This window comes from Phyllostomus hastatus, unplaced genomic scaffold (assembly GCF_019186645.2).
Source record: "Phyllostomus hastatus isolate PE091 unplaced genomic scaffold, TTU_PhHast_1.1 phas_scaffold_12, whole genome shotgun sequence".
In the NCBI taxonomy this organism is placed as follows: Eukaryota; Metazoa; Chordata; class Mammalia; order Chiroptera; family Phyllostomidae; genus Phyllostomus; species Phyllostomus hastatus.
In genome coordinates, this window is record NW_025334007.1 from 2,518,984 (window position 1) to 2,541,597 (window position 22,614).

The 22,614-nt window shown below is 41.2% G+C and overlaps 1 protein-coding gene across 4 annotated transcripts in view; it reads left to right on the plus strand.

The window, feature by feature from the left end:
• The window catches only part of DMD (dystrophin), a 1,939,942-nt gene that overhangs the window by 1,433,139 nt on the left and 484,189 nt on the right, over positions 1 to 22,614 (plus strand). For 3 of the 4 annotated variants that reach the window (XM_045855895.1, XM_045855898.1, XM_045855897.1), the window contains one exon: positions 1,972 to 2,126. In XM_045855895.1, the coding sequence (XP_045711851.1) occupies positions 1,972 to 2,126 (155 nt within the window). The remainder of the gene's footprint in view (positions 1 to 1,971; positions 2,127 to 22,614) is intronic. The other variant, XM_045855896.1, reaches the window with a different exon arrangement.

Genomic DNA, 22,614 nt, shown 5'->3' on the forward strand with positions numbered 1-22,614 from the left:
ATAGACGGGCTTCCCATTTCTGAACGTGGTGGTGTTTAGTGTTATAATGAGCAAACGGTGAGGCTAGGGGTTACTGCAAGGTGAAATTGGTCACCATGTTGGATTGAGCTAGTCTTTTGCTGGTTCCAAGCCATAAATCCACTGGGGGTTGGTCTTTTTCTTTTTTTATAAAAATGTTCTATTCTCTCTCTCGTTTGAAGTGCTTGTTCCTATTCTTTTGTTTATTTAGCAATGGCTTAACCCAGCATGTTGGATTTGATATAACTGTCTTAGCAATTTAATAATATCTTAATGCTTAAAAGCATTCTCCATAAGCTGGCAGCAATGCTCAATAGAAATTTGGGGCTACTATGCTAGGAGAGGGAAAGAAACGTCAATGTGTGGTTGCCTCTTGCATGCTCTCAACTAGGGACCTGGCCCACAACCCAGGCATGTGCCCTGACTGGGAATCAAACCTCTGACCTTTTGGTTCACAGGCCAGATAAACTTTCCGTTGTTTTATTTTTTTTCTTTGATGTATGATATTTCAAGTGATGAAATACAGAGTTTGATAGTATGTAATTGCCAAAGACAAAGAAGAAAACATAGGTCATTTGGTTTAGCAAGATTTATATATTTGTAATTGTATTGTAATTATAAAGTAGATTATTTTAAAAAGTATTATGAATAAACTGATCCTTCAAAAAAGTTTGTAACTGGAATAACAGTCCTGTTCCTTTGATGTTGGATGTTTTCCATATGCAGCTTTAGTTGAATGCCAGCAGATGGCACTAATTACATAAACAATTCAACAAGTTAATGAAGGAGAGAAATACAGGAAAATACCACCTATATTTCTTTCTGTTCATACTTGGTATATGTCACATACTCAACAATTATATGGGGGTTATTTTTATAGTTTGTTCTCTCCCTTGATAAAAGCAGTTAAGCTCAGTTTATTTGCAATTAATTGCTGCTAAATTGAAATACCTGATAACGGTTCCTACTCAACATGCTGCATTTGAAACATTTGTCATGAAAAGGGGATTACCTTATATTTTCATGATTGACTAAATCACATGGTAGGTTAAAAGCAATCATGTAGACATGTCTTGACCTAAGGATTCAAAAGTTACTAATGAATCATTTTAAGGTTTAATTTTTTTTTAAACATACCCATCTTAGACTGGCTCTGTCCTCTTAGCATTTCTGTTTGATTTTTTTAAGATTTTATTTATTCATTTCTAAAGAGAGGGGAAGGGAAGGAGAGGGAAAGAAATATCAATGTGTGGTTGCCTCTCGCATGCTCCCGACTAGGGAGCTGGCCCGCAACCCAGGCATGTGCCCTGACTGGGAATCGAATCTCTGACCTTTTGGTTCACAGGCCAGCGCTCAATCCACTGAGCCACACCAGCCAGGGCTTCAGGTTTAATCTTTATACTATTTTGTGCTGTTTTTTTTAATTTTTATTTTTTAGTTAAATTTATTAGAGTGGCATTGGTTAATAGAATTATATAGGCTCCAAGTGTACAATGCTATATATACAGTGGAGTACTACTCCGCCATCAGAAGAGATGAAGAACTGTCATTTGTGACAACATGGATGGATTTTGAGAACATCATGCTAAGCGAATTAAGTCAGACAGGAAAAGTTAAGAACCATATGATTTCACTCATACATGGGATATAAACCTGAAACTCACAGACACAGACAACAGTATGGTGGTTACCAGAGGGAAGGGAGTGGGGATAGTAAACGGTAAAGGGGCCCAAATATATGGTGATGGAAGGAGATTTGACTTTGGGTAATAAGCACACAAGGCATTGTACAGATGATGTATCCTAAGTTTTTTTTTCATTGTTTAATAATAAGCATGTGTTGTAAATTGAAAGACATCCAATAAATCACTTTTAGGAAGACAAAAAAAGAAACTGCAGTTAGAGATTTCAGAGAAAACTGATGTCCATTCTCTCTCCCCCATGCGTCTGTAGCAGTTGGCCAAAGACCTCCGCCAGTGGAAGATAAACGTAGACGTGGCGAACGACTTGGCCCTGAAACTTCTCCGGGATTACTCTGCAGACGATACCAGAAAAGTGCACATGATAACAGAGAACATCAACGCCTCTTGGGCAAGCATTCAGAAAAGGTAGGAACTGCATCGCTTTGCAAACCGTCGTTGGCTGTCACGATGGCGTGGGGACACTGGGTGGCCAGCGCAGATTGGTTTTCCCAGCCTGGCTAAACCAGCCTTAGGAGGGCCCACGATGCCCAAATGAACAAAACTCACAGGTTTGCCTAAGTCCTCTCATTTTAAAGATGAGGGACCTGGTAAAATAACATGATTTTCCCACAGTCACAAAGGTAGTGACATAACTAAGAGATGACACAAAACCAAAAGACTGACTTGGAGCTAAAGGCATCATGCATGTGCCAGTCTGCTTTGAGAGTGTACCCAAAGAAACATTGTTCTATTCCGTCATGGCGCATGCTGCTCCAACCCTAAACCTACAGGAAGTCCCTTTGGAGTTACAGCTGCCCCTAGTGCCGCCATTGTGCGTCACCCTGCACGCCCAGTGGGAAAATCTGTGGAGTGTAACATCACTCATAACTTCAGTTCCCATTACATATCTATGGAAATTAAAGGCTCTTCGAGACAGCATCTCCTCCAACTAGGTCCTGTCTCTTTTTCCGCCCTCTTAACCTCTTGTGTTTGCCTCTCCTGAGCATTTATCCTGATGATAAATGAAAACCCGACTTATGGAACTAATTGTTTAGTGTTTGCTCTTCACATTAGTCTTAACTCCCTGAGGATACAGGCTATCTTTTGTATTTGAAAGATCCTGAACCAGGTGAGAGAATGGGACACAGGTAAATATTTGTGGAATGATGACGACTCTCTTTGCATAATGAAGCGCTAGCTTGTTCATGCTACAATAACTTCAGGATGACTGGGCGCTCATTTTAGTTCTGGCAGAACTAAACTCGTTTTAGTTCTGGCAGAAAATTGTTCCTGCACATTGATGAGGAAGACCACAGTGCCAGGTAAATGCGTCCTAGATGATGACATGAATTACCGAATAAGTCAGTGAGGTGTCCTTTCACAAGAAGAAATGGTCGCCATGGAGGGAAGAAAACAAACACAGATTTTGAACTGAGAGCAGAAATTTAGGAGTAATGACCTGTTGATGTATGGAAATTAAGAGACCAAGTAAATCTTGAAATGGAGTTGGAGGTTGAAGAGTGACGGAGACTGTGAAAATGGATTGAAGCCGGTGACGCAGGGGGGAATCCGCAGCTCTAGTCCTGAATTCTGCACAGTGGGTGTTCGGGTGAGCATGGAAAACAGGCTTCAACCTCAGGGGGGACTTATATTTGCAGTTCTATCCAAAGGACCCTGGTTGAGAGAGGGCTTCCTTTCAAAGGCAATGTTCGGACTCAGTGCTCTTCATCCTGATCCCGGGAGCTTCCCAATTCAATGAGGGCCTAGTAGGCACAGGAAAATGCATGCATTCACGTGCAACTGACTGGTATCACAGAGTCAACAGTCAGATCGCAATGGGAAATACTTGCTGTTCAAAGAGAAGCCTCTTTGGAAAAGCAAATGAAGACCAGAAGTGAATTTGGTAGATTTAGGGCTTGTGAACTAAGGAGGGACTGAAAGGAAAAGCTCGTTAGTGGTACAGAGCGAGGGCTTCGGGGGAGGCCTCTCTCATGGACCCGGTCTTTCTGGCAGACTCCTGTCTCCTCACCCTCATGCTCCTCGAATCTCCAAGCAGCCCTCTCAGTTCTTTTGATCACTTTACTAAGGCTCTTTGCGTTCCTCAGAGGAAGGGCTTCCAGTGTCTATTCTCTGACTTGGTACCTACAAAGGTACCACTTAAAGAAGATATGTCGTGATTTCTCTAACGGGTAAAGTAAAATAGAATCACATGTTTCATTGGCCCACGCAGAATGTGCCATTTGCCAAGTTCATTTTGACTCGTGCCTCCAGAGTTCTTCCCCATTCCTTTCTCTCATATACTCTGAAAATGCATCCACTTGCGTAGTTTCTGTCTGCTGATGACTGTCCATTTAGTAGCCTTGGCAGCTGAGAACGATCTCTTGAGCTTCAGACCTGCATATCCCCATGATTTCTTTCCATTTTAATGTCCCTCAGGAACTTGAAACCGAATAGACCCAAAATGACCTCATCTTCGCCCTCTTTCAACCTTTATCACCAAATGCCACCTCCTTCTGTTCGTATGACCCCTCTCCGGTGGACACTGCCATGACCCATTCAGTTGCCCAAATCAGAAGCTCCCCCGCTTGACTCTTTCTTTGTAACCCCATAGCTAAGCGTTTGCAAAGCTACTTACTGCCTCCATAGCTTTCAAATGCAGTCCGTTCCCTACGTCCCTAGTCTTTGACTGTCCTGTCTTTGTTGAATGACATCATTCACCTAACTGGTTTCCCTCCTTCCAGTCTTCCCACTTCCCATCCATTCTCTATGCAGAATGCAGGATGGATGATCTTCCTAATGACACTATGTTCATATCCCTCACCCTCCTCCCACTTTTTTTTTAATTTTTATCTTTTTCTAAATTTATTTTTAGAGAGGGACGGGAGAAAGAAAGAGAGAGAGAGAGAGAGAAACATCAACGTATGGTTGTTGGGAGCCATGGCCTGCAACCTAGGCATGTGCCCCGACTGGGAATCGAACCTGTGATGCTTAGTTCGCAGCCTGCGCTCAGTCCACTGAGCTACGCCAGCCAGGGCACCCTCCTCCCACTTTTAAAGCCTCTGTTGGCTTCTCCATTGTTATCTGAAGACAGTGTACACTGCTGTAAATGACTTCAAGGTCTTGTATAATTTGGCCTTTTCTTAAAAGTCCAGCCTAATTTTCTCCTAGCTCTCTCTTCCCCTTTCCCCACCCCGACACAATTAAGTAACATGGAGCTATTTGCATTGCCTCATAGCCACGCTCTGTCCTCTCACTTACGTATGACCAGGTCTCCGTGTAAATGCCAATGCCTCCAAGAAGACTTCTCTTGACTACTGACCCTAAAACCCTTGCTCCCTGAGCCCTTTCCCATAGTGCTCATCTGCCTACACTGCAGTTAAGTGTTTGCTGGTCTCATTCTCCTTCCTACGAGAACACTGGCTCTATGACAGTATGCACATTGGCTGCCAGTCCCCCATAACTGCTTAGCACTTAGCTCAGCACAAAGTAACTAACCCCCAGCCCTTTTTGATTAAATAGGTAAATGACCAAACAAGCAGTAACTGATTGCTATGGCAGGAACTCAACACAGAAGGAAAATACATCCGTTAGGATGGCCTTCAGGGTCAACTCACAGAAAACCCAACTTCAGTAGCTTGCCTAATAGAGGTCTGCTTGTCTCACTTAGTAAGAAGATCTGAGATATGCAAATGCTGATGGCTCAGTAGCAGAACAATGGCAACCCTAAAGTCTCCGCTGTTCTTCTTGGCATTTTCCTCAGAACATATCATTCCAGCCGAAAGAAGAAGAGAAAGAGACAGTGCTTGTATTGAGAAAGCAACAGCTTTCCCAGGAACTTTAGCGCTGGAACTATGTCACAAAGCCACCTGTGGTTCCTAGGAATTGGGGCAGGGCCATCCAACAGAGAATGTCAAAAGGCATAGAAGGAATAAACTGCTAAACTGCCGTGCTGTAGCTGGACAGCATTAAGTTCCCCAGAGAGACAACCACTCAAAGCTTTGAGTACATGCAATATATTCACGCAACCGTATTTCATGTACAGTGCATTAGTACACTATATTCGTGTAGGGTTGTAATAATACTGGGCCATTGGGGTTTCAGCTGTATTCTCTATTAGCTACTGATACCTTTACATGCGAAGTTCATACCCTATGTATTCTGCATGTGTCAACGGCACAGAGTAACCTTGGCCACAGCTTCCCTTATTTTGCATCCTTATAGATCTTATACCAGGTAGCTAAAGAACAAGAAAACTGTTGATGCAGTTTTTTGCATTTGGACCTTTGAATCCAAACATGTTAACCCAGCTACACCCAGAAGTGAAGTCACATCCTCCTCCTCTAGATTTGTGCTGTCCCATAGGGCAGCCACTAGCCACAGGTGGCTATTTAAATGTGAATTCATGACAATAAAATGTCAATCGTATTTTCTCCATCTCATCAGCCTCCTAGCACTTGCACTGCAGAGCTGAGTGTGGCTACCAGCTTCCCTGTGGGACAGTGCTAAGTAGCTGGTGTCCGTCATCATGGGAAATTTTAGACAGTCCTGCTCAGGGTCGTCTTTGTCCACATTTGCCTAAGCCATTTAGGGCACGTTTATAACACTCACGTACTCTCTTACTTCAAAAGGAGTCTTGCCAAATTTGATAAATAAAAAGCATTTTCAAGGAAAGTGCTTCCCATTTTCCTATTTCCTTGTTTCTACCTCATTCCTTGTGTGTATCCATTTTCCAGAGTCGGTTTTCAAGTCTCAAAAATGACAAGTATCACAGGATATAAACACTTGCTCTTTGGTTGTGAATTCCATAACTTTAAAAGGAGAGATTATTTCTGTTGGTACTTGGGTTATGGAGAAAAAAACGTTTCATATCTTTGAAAATTATCTGTCACCAAGACTTTTTAGGTAGATGGGACTCCGTGGAAAGCATTCTGATAGCATCATTTCTCACAGTTCAAGTTTTACTACTGAACACTAATGCATTGCCTAAACTAAAACTTTCCATTATATGGATTCATAAATGCGAAACTTTTGTACCTTTGAAAGCCTGTTTAAAGTAATAAAACTTCAATTCCATTTTAAATTGCTGAATGTTAAATAAGATATAAAAAACCTAACTTGGAAGATATCATACACTAGTAGGCTGTATTTTCAAGACAAAAATCGAAAACAAAAGTCAACTATATTTTTTTAATATTTTAGTGTTCAAGCTTATGAATAGATCAGAGGAATCTTCAAATTCTATGCTGGCTTTTATAGGACTGTTATTTACTACTTTGTATAGATAAACATAAATACACAAGTGGGCCTAGAAGGAATTCACCTACCATTCATGAATAAAAAACAAGTTTCACTCTGCCTGGTGTGACTTAGTAGATTGAGTGCCAGCCTGCAAACCAAAGAGTCACTGGTTCGATTCCCAGTCATGGCACATGCCTGGGTTGCAGGCCAGGTCCCCAGTAGGGGGTGCATGAGAGGCAACTACACATAGATATTTCCCTCCCTCTCTTTCTCCCTCCCTTACCCTCTGTCTAAAAAATAAATAAAATCTTAAAAAAAAAAACAAGTTGCTTCTCAACTCAGTTTTGTAGTTCAACAATTCCGATGAGCATAGATCAGTGCTGTGACCTATGTAGGCAAATGTTTTGTTTTAACAACACAGATGAGAACATAGATCATCGTTGTGACTTGTGTAGGAAAATATTTTGTTCTCCCGCCCCTGTTTCTTACAGAGGACATGTTAGCATATCAAGGCAGAAATGTGGGCCTCTGCAAATTCATTTCTTGCTCTTCAATCTCTGTGAACAGATATGAATTGGTGAATGAGATAATATTTGATGTGATATTACAAATTATTGTGAGAAGCCTCTAAGGATTAGATTTCAAGGACTGCCATCTGGCTGATGACTTTATGATGACACTGTCACGAGATTTCATTTCCTTATTTCTATTCTAGGACCACTCTTTAAACAAGAAATGAGCATTAACTCCACATTGTCTGTCTGCTTCTATATGAGGGCTTCTACAGCTACCAATGAGCAAGGGTGGTTGGCACTAGTGTCAGAGATTTCAACGTGGCTAAAAGTTCCTCACAGAAGCTCCCAGATACCTGAACAATCTCTCCAGGTTCTTAGAAAGATATGGCATGTACGTGAAACTACACTATTCCTTCAATAAGATTGCAGTATTCTCCTGTCCTCCCTAGTAATCTATTTCCATTTTCAATGATACAATGAATAGTTGACACACTGAAAAATTATTGCCTGTGTTCTCCATCTTTGGAAACCATGAAGGAGCTTCTTGTGTCTCTATTTCTAGGACCTTTCTCTTCTTCACGTTGAAGAAGTAAGAAAAGAAAGAAAAAACTACAGATCCCTATCATTGTGTGCAGCAAAGAGCTCTTCTAGCTGGACACTGCATCTCTTTCACATTCTCCAACCTTCTCTTTAAGTAATAATTGGGCTTTTTTTATTGGGGGTCTTAGCTTTCTTTTTTCTTCTTGCTCCTCCCTTCAGCCAACCATCACGCTCAACTCTCCCTCACCCTAAGAAGGCTTTTTTAGGACCCCATCTTCTCTCTCTAGCTGTGCTGGTTTCCCTTGAGCGTGGAATTCTTTGAAGCTGGAATTGACATTACTATTTCCTTTCCTTCAGCTTCTGCCTCTGCCTTGGCCCACTCTGCTCCGGCTTCCCCTGACCCACCACTGTCCTGAAACCAATGGCTCCCTAAGCTCCTCCATGAACGCTACAATAGCTAACCACCCTGTTTTATTTATTCTCCTGCTTTATTTTAACATTGATCTTGTCGATGAACTCTACTAGTGGAAACATCCCCTTCCTTGGTTTCCAGAATAATAATATAGTGCAACTCCCCCGTTTCTCTAATCAATACAATTCAGGGCGAAGTGCTTGGCACAATGCCTAGCACATAGGAAGAGCTCAGTATACGTCGTCTGTCCTGAACATCCTCAGAATTCCCTCCCTCACTCAGTGAATGTTTTGATGCCATGTATGTGCCAGGTAGGCCCAGTTCTTGGTAGTAAGCATACAGTGGTGAAAACACCTACCCTCATGAAGCTTATATTCTGGGAGGGAGACACCGGGAGACAGACACTGACAAAGGAAAAAATGGAAATATACGGCCTATCCGATCAGGATAAAAAGGGAGAGGTGTTGAAAGAGAGAGAGAAATGGGCGAGACGTGCTGTTATTTCAATATGATCGTTAGGAGAAGTCTCGCGGAAAGGCTCACGTTTAAGCAAAACCTAAAGAACCCGAGGATGTGAGCCATGTGGATACCCGGAAGAGCCGTGTAGGAGGGTACTTGTAAGTGAAAATGGCCTGAGGTAGGTCTATGCTTGGCAAGTCGGAGGGACCTTAAGGACACCGGTGGGATAGGAAAGGGGCGAGCGGACAGGAGCGAAGTAGAGAATGAGTCAGAGAGGTGGTGGAATCTGATTACGTTGGGTCCTGTGGGCCCCGCGAAGGACTTGGGCTTTTACTATGAATGAGCGGGGCGTCGTTGGAAGGTTTGGAGCAGACGAACGGCATGCTCTGACTGACCTGGCCCTCCGTTCTGATAGACCCAGGGGAAGCAGTGAAACCATTAGGGGACCGCTGTCGTCCCTCAGTCAGGAGACGACTACGGTTTGGGCCAGAATAGGAGAGGTGACTGTGGGAAGAAGGGACTGCATTTCACTGTATTTTGAGGACAGAACACAGAGGGTTTTCTAAGGGAATGGACTTAGGGATGAAAGAAAGGGTCAAAGAACTCCACAGTTTTGGGCCTAAGGAACTGAAAAATGGGGTACCCATTGACTGAGATGGGGAAGTCTCCAAAAGCAACATAGTTGGGGGAGAAGATGTAGACATGTTCCATTTGAAATGCCTATTATGCATCCGGGAGATGCGGAGTAGATAGCTGGATATAAAATCGTAAGTCCTGGAGGAGACGGTAGTGACTTGAGATACAAATTTGGGAATTTTAACAACAGTCCATATAGGCTCTCTTTGCTGTGTACAGCCCCTAAATGTTGGTGTTCCATTCTTAATTCTCTCTTCTCTCTGTGTCCCCTTGTGTGCTGGCTTCAACTACCGTTAAGACTCCTCAGTTTTTACTGGTGTTTTATGTCCTTCTCCTGACCTCCAGAGCTGTACGTGCAGCCCCCTACCGCACATGTCCATCTGCACACACTATAGGCTGCAAAATGTGTAAAACAGAATGCATTCTATGCCCCCAAAACAATGCTAGATTACTTGTTTTCAGTGTAGTTTAATTGCCTAACTTTATTGTCTCTAAACCTGGAAACCCAATTTTGCCGTGTATAATGTGCACCCACGTTTTTGGCCCAAACTTTCAGGAAAAAAAAAATCTTTCATTGTAATTTTTTAATTCAAGTTTTTATTTTTTATATAAACCTGATTATTGTGTTCCAGGATATTACTTTGCATACAGATATCGTTATTGCTTTCTAGAGTTATACTTTTAATGCATAAGCATAAATTGAAAAATTAAAACCATTTACATAGATATGGAATTAGTACTATTCATGTATAATGCGCATCCTTATTTTTCCCTCAAAAATTGGGGCAGGAAAGTGTGCATTCTACACAGCAAAATACGGCACCTTCTCCCTTTTTCTCCCTCTCTCTTCTTTCTTCTGCTGACACATGTATGAGTATTAAATTGGCTTCCAAATTCTGTGAATCCTACTTCAAAAATTGGTCTAGAAATGATTCCCTTTTCTTCATTCCTATTGTCACCTCATTCGAAGGCTTCCTCATATTCAACCTGGAAGCCTGTGGCCCCCTCTTGTCCGTGTCCCAGGCATTGGGTCTCTGCACTCACTGACCTCCACGCTGGCCTCAGAGTTAGGTGTTTCTCTTAAAACTAATCTTCCGGTTTCCCTTTGCTCCCAGCATGCTTTCCCCACCCCCCGCCCCCTCCTGACACCTGATGGATGATAGTTACATATGTGATATCCTCCCAAAAGCATATGCAAGTTTTTCTGAAACTAAAAATATACAAATAAGTAGGTTTCGAATATACAACTCCACGATACATCATCTGTATATTGTATTGCATGCCCAGCACCCCAAGTCAAATCTTCCAGAACGTCTATAATTTTAGTAAGCAATGCCACCCCAAGAAATGTAATTTAAAAATAAACAAGTAAATAAACACTTTGATTTTTTTTTCCTATAGGGAAGGGAAGTATACAGTGTCACAAACTTTTGTCTGTCAGCCTGTTTATTTAGCAGAGGGACAGGCCAGCGAACCTCACTACAGTCTCACGCTCTATCCACAAACACTGTCCTTTCCCAAAACACATTTGGAATCCCTTTTCTGGGACTACCTGGGGACCATTTCTCATCATCAGAAGACTGTCGTACTGTTGTATTAGCCACACCTTGTGTTTGCTCAAAAATTGTACTCAGTGCATGGTTTACAAATGGAATGAAACAATCAAATATGAGTACCTAACGGCTTTGGGTTATTTCCAAAAATGTGAAAGGTAGACGTGCTGCTGCCCTTGAAGCTCTATAAAGGAGGCAATAGGATGCTCCCTGGACATTTGTCTAAAATACAACTTCTTACTAAGTCAGGGACTGCTTATGACATATTGGTAGCATGTTACAGTCATAAATATTAAAGCTACAAGTGACCTCAAAGCTGCCAGCTCAAACTTCTCAATTTAGGGTAGCCTATTTTTAATTCCCCTCATGCAAAATATACCTTCTATGCCATGCGAAGGACTAAAAGGATTCAGTACATTCAAAAATACAAGCCACCAGCGACTTTTTGAGGTACACTTCTTTTGGCAGTACGAGGAAGTTTGTTTTGGCTCCTCAAGACCGAGTTACAGATGTCATTACAAGGCACTCCCATTTTTATACTGCTGAGACCCGATGTTCCCAACTGTTTATGAAGCATGAGAATTCACACCATCTTACAATAAGGTAATATAATACCTGTGTAACCTCTGGGATCCCTGGAGCTCTAGGCCAGGGAGTGTCATTCTCCATACAGATCTAAAAGGTTTGTGGTGGTAATTGCCTGCTTCATTTTGTATCATCTCCTTTAAAGGAATTAGGCTGTTTCTAGCTCGCAGCAATTGCTCACAAAGGGACACATCTAGAACCATATCATGGTGCGGGAATTACCTAGTGATAGAGCTGAGTAGCCTTTTTCATTGTCACCTAGTCCCATAGTTCTAAACCAGGCTCACCAGCCCCCCAATACAATATGTGCTTTGAAATGCACCTACCTATGAGGGGGGCCCCCCCAAACATGGACCTTATTTATAAAGATTGTGTATTTATTCTTACATGCTTAAACTCCAGTCACCTTCAAAGGACTCTCCATTTGATGCCATACACCTATCAAGACTTGCTTTCTGCTGCTCGAAACAGTTTTTGAGCTCATTGATTTGGGTGCCTTTTTGTGCTTCTGCCATTTTTTGTTTCACCTCTTCCACATTGGCAAAACTTTTCCCTTTGAGGACTTTTTTTCACCTGGGGAAATTTTTAAAAGTCATTCAGGGCAAGATCGAGTGAATAAGGAGGGTGGAGGATGGGGGTCATGCTGTTTTTGGTCCCAAACTGCTGAACACTCAGCATGGAATGGACAGGTGAGCTTGTTAATCACCCATCGTGAAATGGGCAAACATGTTGCAAGAGTCTTCAAAGTGTTTCACTGAAGCTGAACGCAGCCTCTCACAATAACACCAGCTGGTACACTCATACAGGGGTGTTCCTAGAGCACTCACCTAGTAGGAGAGGCCTGCATTAGATGGGGCCCACTCTCCAAAAGATAATTCCATTTTTAGGGGGTCCCCCTCATATAATTTACCCATGAAAAGGATCTAAAATTAAAGAAAATGTATAATTGTTTTCTAAAGGAAACTTGTAGACCACAAACAGACCTTTTTTATCTCCATTTATAAATTTAATTTTATAGTGTCTAAAATTAAAACAAATGGGAGAACGTTTCCCTTACCTGATTTAATTGAACAATTAATGCTGGCAACAGCATCTATTACATGACTTTTCAGTTATATTTATGTTTTTTATTTTCCTTGCATCACTATCATTCTCCAAAAAAGTCTTTGAAGTAATCAATAACATATATAAATTAGCTGGACTTTATTTTTAGAAAGGCAAGTTATTTACAATTTATTTGTCCATTCCTAACACTCATATAGTTTGGGGGTGTTTGGGCTTTATTAAATTTATTTATCTTCTAAAAATTTTATTCTGGTTTATTCTAATTTCCTCAAAAAAATAAAAATGGTACTGCCTTATGACCCAGCAATTCCATTGCTGGGAATATACCCTAAGAATGGCTTTATTCAATGTATAATAGGGATTTATTTTTTTCTCCAAATCATTAACCCAATTGCATTCCTTATTTTTAAAAAACTATGGAGGATATACAGGGGTGGGAAAAAGAGGTTTACAGCTGTGCTACAAATAAGTACAATAACAAATACATAAGGACATAAGAATAAAGCGTTCAGTGCACTCATAACTGTAAACCTCCTTTTACCCACCCCTGTGTAGGCATTAGGAAGTTTTGTGAAAATTACTCTTTTAAATTCCCTCCTCTGAAAAGGGTGGTTATGTAAGCAGTTCTAGGTGGTGGTCCCTACGAGCTCTTTTTGCTGCCCTCTTTTACAATGGGGAAACCGGATACCACCCCTGGCTGACCGAAGAGGAAAACCTAGCTCAGGTCCTTCGTCTTGCATGGAGCATTGTCAGATTCTTGCACCTAGTGGAATCCGAACTCCTGGCAGGCACTACCTACTTCCCGTCCCAAGCCCAAGGGTCTCGAGTCTGCAGCCCCGCACACGCTTTGCGTTTCTGTGCCATTTCTGACCCCCAGAGCTATTATTTCTTTTGTTCCTGAGTCCAGATGGTACCTTTTTTATTTTCTACTGTTAGATTTTATATACCATTGTTCCTCTGTGTAGAAGTTTCTTCTATATTCTGAAATAATTGTTCCACCTATAAAGTGATACTGTGCAAAAATTTTTTTTTACTTGGAAATAAACACACTAAACATTGTAGCATTTCCTTTTATCATATTTTTGTCAATATATTTTGCCTATTTTTATTTTACTTGCTCCCAATTTATTAACAGTCGGAAGCATTTTCAGATAGTTTTTTTTTCTTTGAAAAATCCCTAGTATGTTTTTATTAGTAAGGTAATGTGCAGGTATTATTTTTTCAACAGAAAACCTGAGGGGAAATTCTTCCTTGGGGGTATTTCACATGGAGACTTATTAAATAGCCAGAAACAAAAGCAACCGCCTCATGCCTCCAGCCAGTGATTTATGCTCTGGCCGTTCTGTCTAGCATCGGTATTCACCCAAAGAGACGACACTATTTAAATTAGCCAGGAAATCAATTTCCCATTCACAGCAATGGTTGCAGGTTTTAAATATCTTCTGACATCCAGCTTTGCATCCCTAATGTGATACTTATTATATCACTCTCAGCCCAGTCAGTGCCTTCCTGCCACAGAGCATTCAAAGCAAATCACACAGAGGTAACCCAAACACCTTGAGAGAGTACCACCTACATTGCCTAGATTTATAGGCACTCCCACAATTCCTCAGGAATCGTGGTCTGCTTCCATATTGTAAATATTGTAGATCTCCATTGTGAAATTGAGTTGTTTGTTGAACATTAACTTTATCACAGGCTCTTTTAAAAAAATATGTAAATGAAGTGAGCCCGCCATAGAAATGACCAAATAGAGTTTTCATCCTGACACAAATTGAGTGAATAATAATAATCATGAATTCATGATTATTTATAATTTGATGGGGTTTTCATGGTGAGATATGATCTAGTAATTGTACTATGCAAGTAGTGCCTAAATTGTCAGTTAAAATAGAAATGCTAAAATGGCATTTTTATTTTTAGCTGGAAGGATAGCTATTGGCCTCTCCTTAGAGCTGGCGTTACAACCCAAAATCTCTGGCTCTGAGGCCTGTGCTCTCTTCATTGGTGTTTAATGGATACATATCAACTTGGAAGGAGGTTCTGGCAGCTTTTCACAGTAATCTAATCTCATCTCTGTCCCTTTCAATATTTTCATCAGTGACTTGGATGAAGACACAGATAGCATTCTTATCAAATTTGCCAATGACACAAAGCAGGGGGAAAATAGCAAATACAGCAGACGCGAGTATCGGGAGCCAAAAAGATTTCAGCAAATTGGAGGGATAGGCTGAAGTGAAAAGAAAAGTAAAATAAAAGCAAAATCCCACTGCCTTAGCCGGGCCTCCGTGGAAACCGGGAGAAGAAAACTCCCCCCGGTGGAGACTTATGTGCAGAAGCTTTGTTAAGGAGTGTTTCCGGGGGACACATTTGTAAGCACATGTGAGAGGCAGGGCTGTGCAGAGAGAAGCTCAGCTGCAGTGAATCTGAAGACTCAGCAGATTCTAAGCGGGGAGCTCTGCAACCTGCAGGACCCTTCAGAGGCGGCCTGGATTGAGGCAAGGGAGCTGGGTCTTTGTACTCTAATAGCTGCCAGTATTTGGTTCTGGGTCACACTGTAGGAGAGGACAACCTTGGAATAAGGAGTTACCTGCAACTGAGGGCAATTTCCAGTGAGAGAGACAGCTTCGAGCTGTTACCGGCCAACATTCACACCAGCTAGGGCAGGGAGTCTTATGCCCTAGTGTGTATCATTTCGCATAGGTGTGTATGTTTCCCTAGTGTTACTCGAAGTGTGATCATAGGGTTAGCAGCCCTGGTATCACCTGTGAGCGCGCTAGAACTGCAAGTACATGGGTCCTACCCCAACTTGCTGAATCAGAATTTCTGGTGGTGGGGTCCAGAAAACTTGGAACAAGGTTTCTAGTCTCCAAGTCACTTCTATGCATATTAAAGCTTGAGAACCACTGCGCTACACCAACCAAAAGCATTCAAAATGGGGAGATAACATAGATATTTTATTGATGATAATCTCTCTCTCATGCACACACTCAAACACACCTCCGTACAGCAATGAAACAGGAAAGCTATGGGGCTATTAGGATGGATAAATTTAACAATATACTCTAGCCCTAAAAATTTATATTTCAGCTTATTACAGAAAGGAATTTTGTGGTAGAGTTCTCCAAAGATGCAACATGCTGCGAGGTTGTAGAAGCATTCCAAAACAGGTGGGGTAATGCCTGGGAATAACAATTTCAAGTCTCAGGAAGGTATGTGACTGTAGAGTCCTCATAAAGTCCTTTTCTGAAGTAGTTTCCTTTTTTGTCCCCAAATGGGGTTGTACCAGAAGTAGTTGTATCTTATCGAGTGTTCGCTCAACAAAGGGTCCTATGGTTAAAAAAAAAAAAGAGAGAGAGAGAGAGAGAGAGAAATTAGGCAATAGGTTGAGTAAAGGCAGACAAATTTCTTTTCTGTGGAATTAAGGACTTTTTATTATAGCCTGTACATTGTGAATAAACAAAGTATGTGTGTTTGGCAATGGGTGGGGAAAGGGATAGATGTACGTAGTGTGTGTCCCTTCTCAAATTTAACCGTGGAACTAGTTTCTCAAGAAGAATTTTCCATGGCACTGCGGCATCTGATCCAATAATCAGTACTCAGTTGTCAGAATAGTGTTCTTCACTGCCATTAGCTCAACTCTGTACTTGGGCGTGTGCCTATGAACTTGCCATCTAATCAAGGGAAGTTGGCTTATTGTACCTTTGTCTCTACTGCGATAGCTTTCTTAGTATTCCCTTGGGACTGTTATTCTCACTTCCTATTCTGTTAGAAGTCTCGGGACTTTTTTTCTGGGAATATTAGATAGGTAAGTAGGTAGGTAGGTACATAGATATATAGAAAGATAGAAAGAAAGAAAGATAGATAGATGAGGGAGAGGGAGAATGAGATAAGGTAGTATGTGTGGGTGGGGACTAGGGGGGAGAGAAGGAAGGGAGGGAGGGAGGGAAAGAAAGAGAGGAGGATGACAACAGAAAGAGGGATTGATTCTCTGACTCAGCACATTTGACTCACACTGAATCTTTGGTTTCCTGAGACTTTCCACAGTGATAATGAAGGGAAAATCATTTATAAATCACAGAAGTAACTTAGGATGTCTTTCATAAAAATAAGTCTCAATTTTAGTAGATAACAGTAAATAAAATCTATTATAATTACTGGGGTCTGCTAATAAGTTTTTTTTTCTCTTGAAACAAAACTCTATTAACCCTCCTTGATACTCAGTCCTCGTCAACATTTTAATAGCATGGGACGAGCTCTTACAGTTTTTTCCCACATAAAACATATAATCCACAACCTGTTAATGATTACATTTAGCCTAATTGTTAGGTTGCTGCTGGTAACAGCAGCAAAAAACATGTATTCTGGCAGATAGACAATTCTAGAAGCCCAGCCAAGCATTTGGTGCGTGTGTGAATCAGTCTCCATGTATTTTTCATGTAGAGTGGCCAACCCTTCTCACTTGGCAACCATTCCTGATGGATAGACGTGGCCCGCTCTGAGGATAGGGCAGGGCTTTTCCGTAGAGCAGTCTGGAGAACCCCACTCAAAGCTCAGAGTTCTAGCAGGATTTTGCAGACTCTCTTGTAAACCGGTGGCTTGGGAGTCCTTCTCAATAGGGTAGGGCAGCTTGCTCAGGCTAAGTACCACTCTCCCTTGTCAAATGACAGGCAGGTGGACAGACATCTTTACAATTTGCGAACCCACATTCCAAACCAATATAACAGTTTACAGGTCGGAGTTAACCTTTTCTGAATGCGCTGCTGATTTCAATATCAACACATTTATCACTCGCATGAGGGTAGTGAGGCGCGGAGATCTGTGACTTTCCCAAGCTGAAAACCCCCACTTTGTTGTTAACTGAGATGCAGAGATTTTTGTATTTGAAAAAAAGGAAGAAATCCTTTTTCTTTTCCTTTTCTTTATACTTACATTGCAGCATCATTTATATGATATTGGGTTCTCTAATTTGGGAGGAATTTTCTCATGAAGGGTGATTTGCTACTTGTTAATTGTATTTCAAATAGTTTTTTTATTTTTTTTCTTTACCTTTGCTAGCACCATTAAAGTGACTCACTCCAACAGGGCAGCTAAGCAAGTATTTGCCATTCTTTCTAGAAAAACGAGTTTCCCTCCTTCATCTATATGTGAACGTATTGCCAAATTTTGCTTTTGAAAATGGGTTAACTGTTAGAGTCTTATGAATCCAACTTTAAAAGGAAAAAAAATGGGTCTCAGTGACAGTTGTATGTGCACTTGTGTGATTGCTGTGCAATGAAAGTAAGATGAAAGCACTGATATTGACATACATTTGCCATTTTCTAATTAATTGGTTCAGTAAAAATTAAGCACTGGGTCTTTCTCATGTACTGCAAGTGGTGTTGGAAATTAACATGATCCTCGAGTATATATTTCACTCACAAAACAAATAGGCAGTTTTAGTTGTTCTACAACCAAAGTTTGATCCCACCCTTTTTTTCATGAAGAGTAAAATAATTGCAACTCTGTCACATGTTGCAAGTTTGAAGAGCTACCTTAAAAATATATGCTACAGGAGAGACATGATCAGGTGGGGAATTATGGTGTTCACATTTTCAAATAAGATCAGAAATGTTTCTGCCTATCAAAAACACTCAGATTTTACAGTTTATATGATGAACTAATCATCTCTAGAACATGCTGTTTTTCTGTAGGTGAAGTACTAGATGTTTTTCTGTCTGTCTCTTCCTTCCCCTCTCCCTCTCTCTAAAAAAACCAAAATGCCATTTCCCCCTAAAAGAACTCAAACTCCTTAATTATTAAACTTAGTCCAGGAATCTGGTTATAGAATGGTTCAAATGTTAGAAATAAGAAATGCAAAATGAAAAAAAAAACACAGTTTATCCACAAAGCATTGTTTTCTCCTGACACCATTCACTGAGGGAAGACACTGCATGAATGACAAGCACGAGTGCCACAGCTTCTGAGAGAGGTGGGGAGCTGCAATAAACTCTGCGTGTGTTTTCTCTCATCATAGCAGGGAAGTGGAAGAGCTCAGTACGACTTGAAGTTGCTTGGGGAGCCTGTGATGTCCTAAATAAGCAATGTAACATTTTTGAAATTAAATTCAACAATTTGATGTACACCAAGAGGTGAACAGATAGTCAGATCAAACTCGGAAGCGCAGTCATTCTGAGTGGCATTTATCTTCCCTAGATGCGCCGCCTCATCCCCTGTCAATCAAGCGTCAGCAGATCACCCTCAAGGATGTTTCCAAAGGAAATGATCTTCAAGGGTATTTCCAAAGGAAATGTCCTTGCACTGCTTTTGATGTGGCAAACTTGATTTCTCTGCGCTCATAGGACTCACAGAGCAAAATAAGCATGGAATAAAAAAATTTTAAATCTCATTCGGCCGTTAGCAAACAGTAATTCATAACTGCACTTACGTGACCGTTACTAAATAGGGAATTGACAAAATTGTTCAGTGATCTGCTTGGGTGGGATTTGTAAGTGTCGTGCCATTATCAGTGTTGTCACTGGTATACTGAAGCCAGCTGAAGCAAATCAGTTGGTTCAACATTAAGGGTTATTCAAATGGCAACATCTAAATGGAATTTTTTGTTTTGCTTTGGAAAATTATGCCTGCACAAGAAGGAGCCAGGTGCTAGTATCCATAGTTTAAAGTAAATAGTTGTCAGTCAAAGGATTTCTAATTGAGTTTCCTTATGATTCGTGTGTGGTAGAACTGGGAAAAACTCTCTCAGGTAGTAGGGAGACCGTAGAGTTCAATATGTGGATTTTGTTCCTAGAGCTCATTTTTGATCATTTTTGCCAAACTTTGCTGTGTATATGAACTTCCTGATGCTCATAGCATGGAGTGTAAAGTTTTAAAAAATGTGCATGTATACTTTTTCTGGATAATTTTAAAGAATATTGTCTTGTGTGAGGGTTTTTTTCCCCTAAAGGTCAAAATAAGTTCTTCAAAGATTGAATTGCTCCAACAACAGAAAATGTGAAGTTTATTTTCTAAAGGAGGGCAGAACCTATGGAAATGTTGCTTACAATATTTAGATTGTTGACCAGTTCTAAAGGGGAATGACATCAATGAATCTATCCAGGAGCATTAACATTATCTTTTTATTCAATAATGCATATCATGCCCTAACCAGCGTGGCTCAGTTGGTTGGACGTCATCCCGCCCAGCAAAAGGTCACCGGTTTGATTCCTGGTCAGGGCACATGCCTGGGTTGTGGGTTTGGTCCTCAGTTGGGGTGCGTATATGAGGCAATCAATCAATGTTTCTCTCTCATATTGATGTTACTCTCCCCCTCTTTCTCCCTCCCTTCCCCTCTCTCTAAAAATAAATAAAAATTTTACAAACTAATGCATATCATAAAAATTGGGGGCACAATTAATTTAGATTAAGATCTGTGTAAGAGATGAATATTCATGTGTTTTAACACTCTTGACTTCTTTCCTACAAAATGATTCGAACTTGCATGAGGAACCAAACTTTAAAATCCATCCCAAGTCCCACATAAGAAAAATAAATATTTCTTCTTTAGGTATATCCATAAATTATGGATATTCGCAGTATGGTATCTTAAAAGAAATGTTCAGCTTGGGGTGAATAAGGATGCTTGGTAAAAATAAAACTCAAAGAAACACCGCCCCTACTCTGCCCTGTCTCTCATTCGTTATTCCTGTCACGTCCCCTATGCCCTGTCTCCACCTTTGCCTCCCTCCTTATTCATTTTTATCTCCACCTCAACCCCTATATGTTTCTCTAGTATTTCTGACGTTTGCTTCCTTCTCATGGCTCTTGCACTTTGTCAGGTCTTTTATTTAAAAAGATTTTATTTATCTCTTTTTAGAGAGAGGGGAAGGCAGGGAGAAGGAGAGGGAGAGAAATATCGATGTGCAAGAAACATTGATCAGTTGCCTTTCACATGCCCCTGGACCTGGGACCTGGCCCGCAACCCAGGCGTATGCCCTGACAGGGAATCGAACAGGCGACCTTTCATTTTGCAGGTTAATGCCCAGCCCACTGAGCTGTACTGGCCAGGGCTGTCAGGTTGTATATACATGTTCCTGTCCACATATTCCTCCATCCCCAGTGGCTACAAAATGCCTGGTTTCAGCTCCCTTTGGAATCTTTTTGCTTTTCCAGTTCTTCTGCTCAGCATTTTTCCTGCTTTTGTAGTCTCCCCTTTGTCTCCTCTGTATATTTCTTTCTTCTGACTCTGTGCTGGTGTACACTCCAAACATGGCACCTACAGGCACTATTCTCTGAGCAGAGCTTCAGCGCAGCCGTCTGGAATGCTGCCTGACATGGGGCTACGTTGCCCTTGTCTATTTTTTCCATAGTGTGTGCCGACTGCCTCGATCTGGATAGAATGGTATCGCCACTGAGGACATGAAATGCACAAAAATGTCCTCGGTTATTTTTCCCTTAGAAATATAGGCAGGAATGATTTAAAACCAGATATGTAGGATGATACTTGTATCAAACGAACACAATGTTCCCATCTTAGCATCTTACCGGAAATGTATTCCTTAGGACACTGATCCTTTTGGTTTTCAAATAATATGCACCTATCCATTAACTGCATCTTATTCTTACTATATCTCTTCCATAAAACACTCCCTTCTGAAAACTGCCATTTGGAAAAATGCTCACGGTATATGCTTATTTCCCCTTTCCGATCCAGGCACACGCTGTCTCTTTCAAAAAAATGACCACGAAAACGCTTACACTTTCTCATTCCGGTGAAAACAGGTCGACCAGAGTTAGGTGAACTGAAAAGAAAATATTATCGTGTAAGTTAGGAAGTTGATTGGCTCCTTCCGTCGTGTTGGCTGCCCTTCACCACAGCGAGATTGTAAATGTAAACTTGTTCCCGGGAAGATGAGCAGGGCTGCAATTTCCAACTAATTGGGAGAAGCAGCCCTGAGTCGAGCACTGTCAGGCTGATTTGAGTCTTAAGATATGATGATGATTATTGTGTCAAATGTAATCAAGGACGTGGGCCTGAACTGACTAGAGGGCTGGCTGGTTTTAATTCAGGTTCGTATATGAAATAGACCTCCGGTTCACCGGTAGTCACAGCTGGCTGTAAAGAGAGCAATTTTGAAAATGCGATTTAGTTTTCGATGGAGCTGTAAGGATCAGGGATTGGAGGCACAGGGGGAAAAACATCCTCATTTTCTCCTGAAAAATTCTATTTCTCATCTGGAAATGTCCCTGAGCCTATATATATCAGTGGTTTTCAACCTTCTCAGATCCAATGGCAACCCCTTCCTACTCTTATAATGAATACCGCATAACACCTTCTGTACTATCAGAAACCAAAATTTCTCGGTAACACACCCAACCTAGTGACACACTTTTTTGGGGGGATGCCCTGGCTTTAATTTTCAAGAGAAACGACAACCACTGGCAATGAAATCACATGTATTCCAGCATGCATGGATTCAGTCAGGGTCAATCAAGCGAAACTTTGCGATGATTATACTCAGAGCGCAACGCTGACAAATGCAGAGCGACACCACCTTTTTTCAAATGTGCTGAACAAATCTTGGCGAAGTTCTTAACGTAAAGTAAAATTCTCCTCAGATTTGCATGGTAGTTAGTTGCATTTCGGAAGACCTCAGTATGTATTAAAAGCTCACCAAAAGGATTTTCTGTATATAGCCCACCATCCCCCACCGTGAAATGCCAACAGCACTCTTCACTCATTGTTAGTGAAACGCCCTCCCTTAATTTGCAGAAAGCCTCTGTTGTGTAGTACATAAGATCTGGTTCAATATTTTTCCACACGAGAACTGATCTGGGGATTAATGAAACAGTATCCTCCGAGAACCTAACCTATTTCTTGGAGAAAACAGTTGCCATGTTTTCCGAGGCCAAGTAAAATGAGCAAACATTTA